Here is a 415-nt window from a genome sequence, read left to right as displayed (position 1 = left end):
CTCAGGCCTGCGGCGCGAAGTGCGACCCGCCAGCGCCCGTCTGGTGATGGGCGCCTGGCTCCTGGCGGCGATGCTGGTCACGTGGAGCTACAGCGGCAACCTGGCCTCCCTCCTGACGGTGCGGCACTTGGCTCAGCCGATCCGGGAGCTGCGAGACATCGTCGAGAGCGAGGACGCGGTGGTCGTCATGGAACCCGACACGGCCTTCACGGAACTCTTTGCTGTGAGTTCGGGGTTTGTTTTATCGGCTGTGAGGGCTTCGCTGGTGGATAAAAAAAAAGTTTAAATGGCCATAAATACTTTCATTTGACAATTTGTATAAGTAATGTTTCGATATCCGTTTCAATCAAGATCATGTGACACTTAATCCCTGCATTCATACTTTTTAAATTCAGTATCCAAACTAGGCCTATCC

At 53.3% G+C, this 415-nt stretch overlaps 1 protein-coding gene across 1 annotated transcript in view; it reads left to right on the top strand.

Annotated features, from left to right (window-relative positions):
* The window catches only part of LOC119585950 (glutamate receptor ionotropic, kainate 4-like), a 42,530-nt gene that overhangs the window by 3,609 nt on the left and 38,506 nt on the right, over positions 1 to 415 (top strand). Inside the window, exon 5 of the mRNA XM_037934665.1 lies at positions 6 to 223. Within this exon, the coding sequence (XP_037790593.1) occupies positions 6 to 223 (218 nt within the window). The remainder of the gene's footprint in view (positions 1 to 5; positions 224 to 415) is intronic.

This window comes from Penaeus monodon, chromosome 20, assembly GCF_015228065.2.
Source record: "Penaeus monodon isolate SGIC_2016 chromosome 20, NSTDA_Pmon_1, whole genome shotgun sequence".
Classification (NCBI taxonomy): domain Eukaryota; kingdom Metazoa; phylum Arthropoda; class Malacostraca; order Decapoda; family Penaeidae; genus Penaeus; species Penaeus monodon.
Note: the sequence above shows the minus strand (reverse complement) of the source record. Positions and strands in the feature narration are given on the sequence as shown.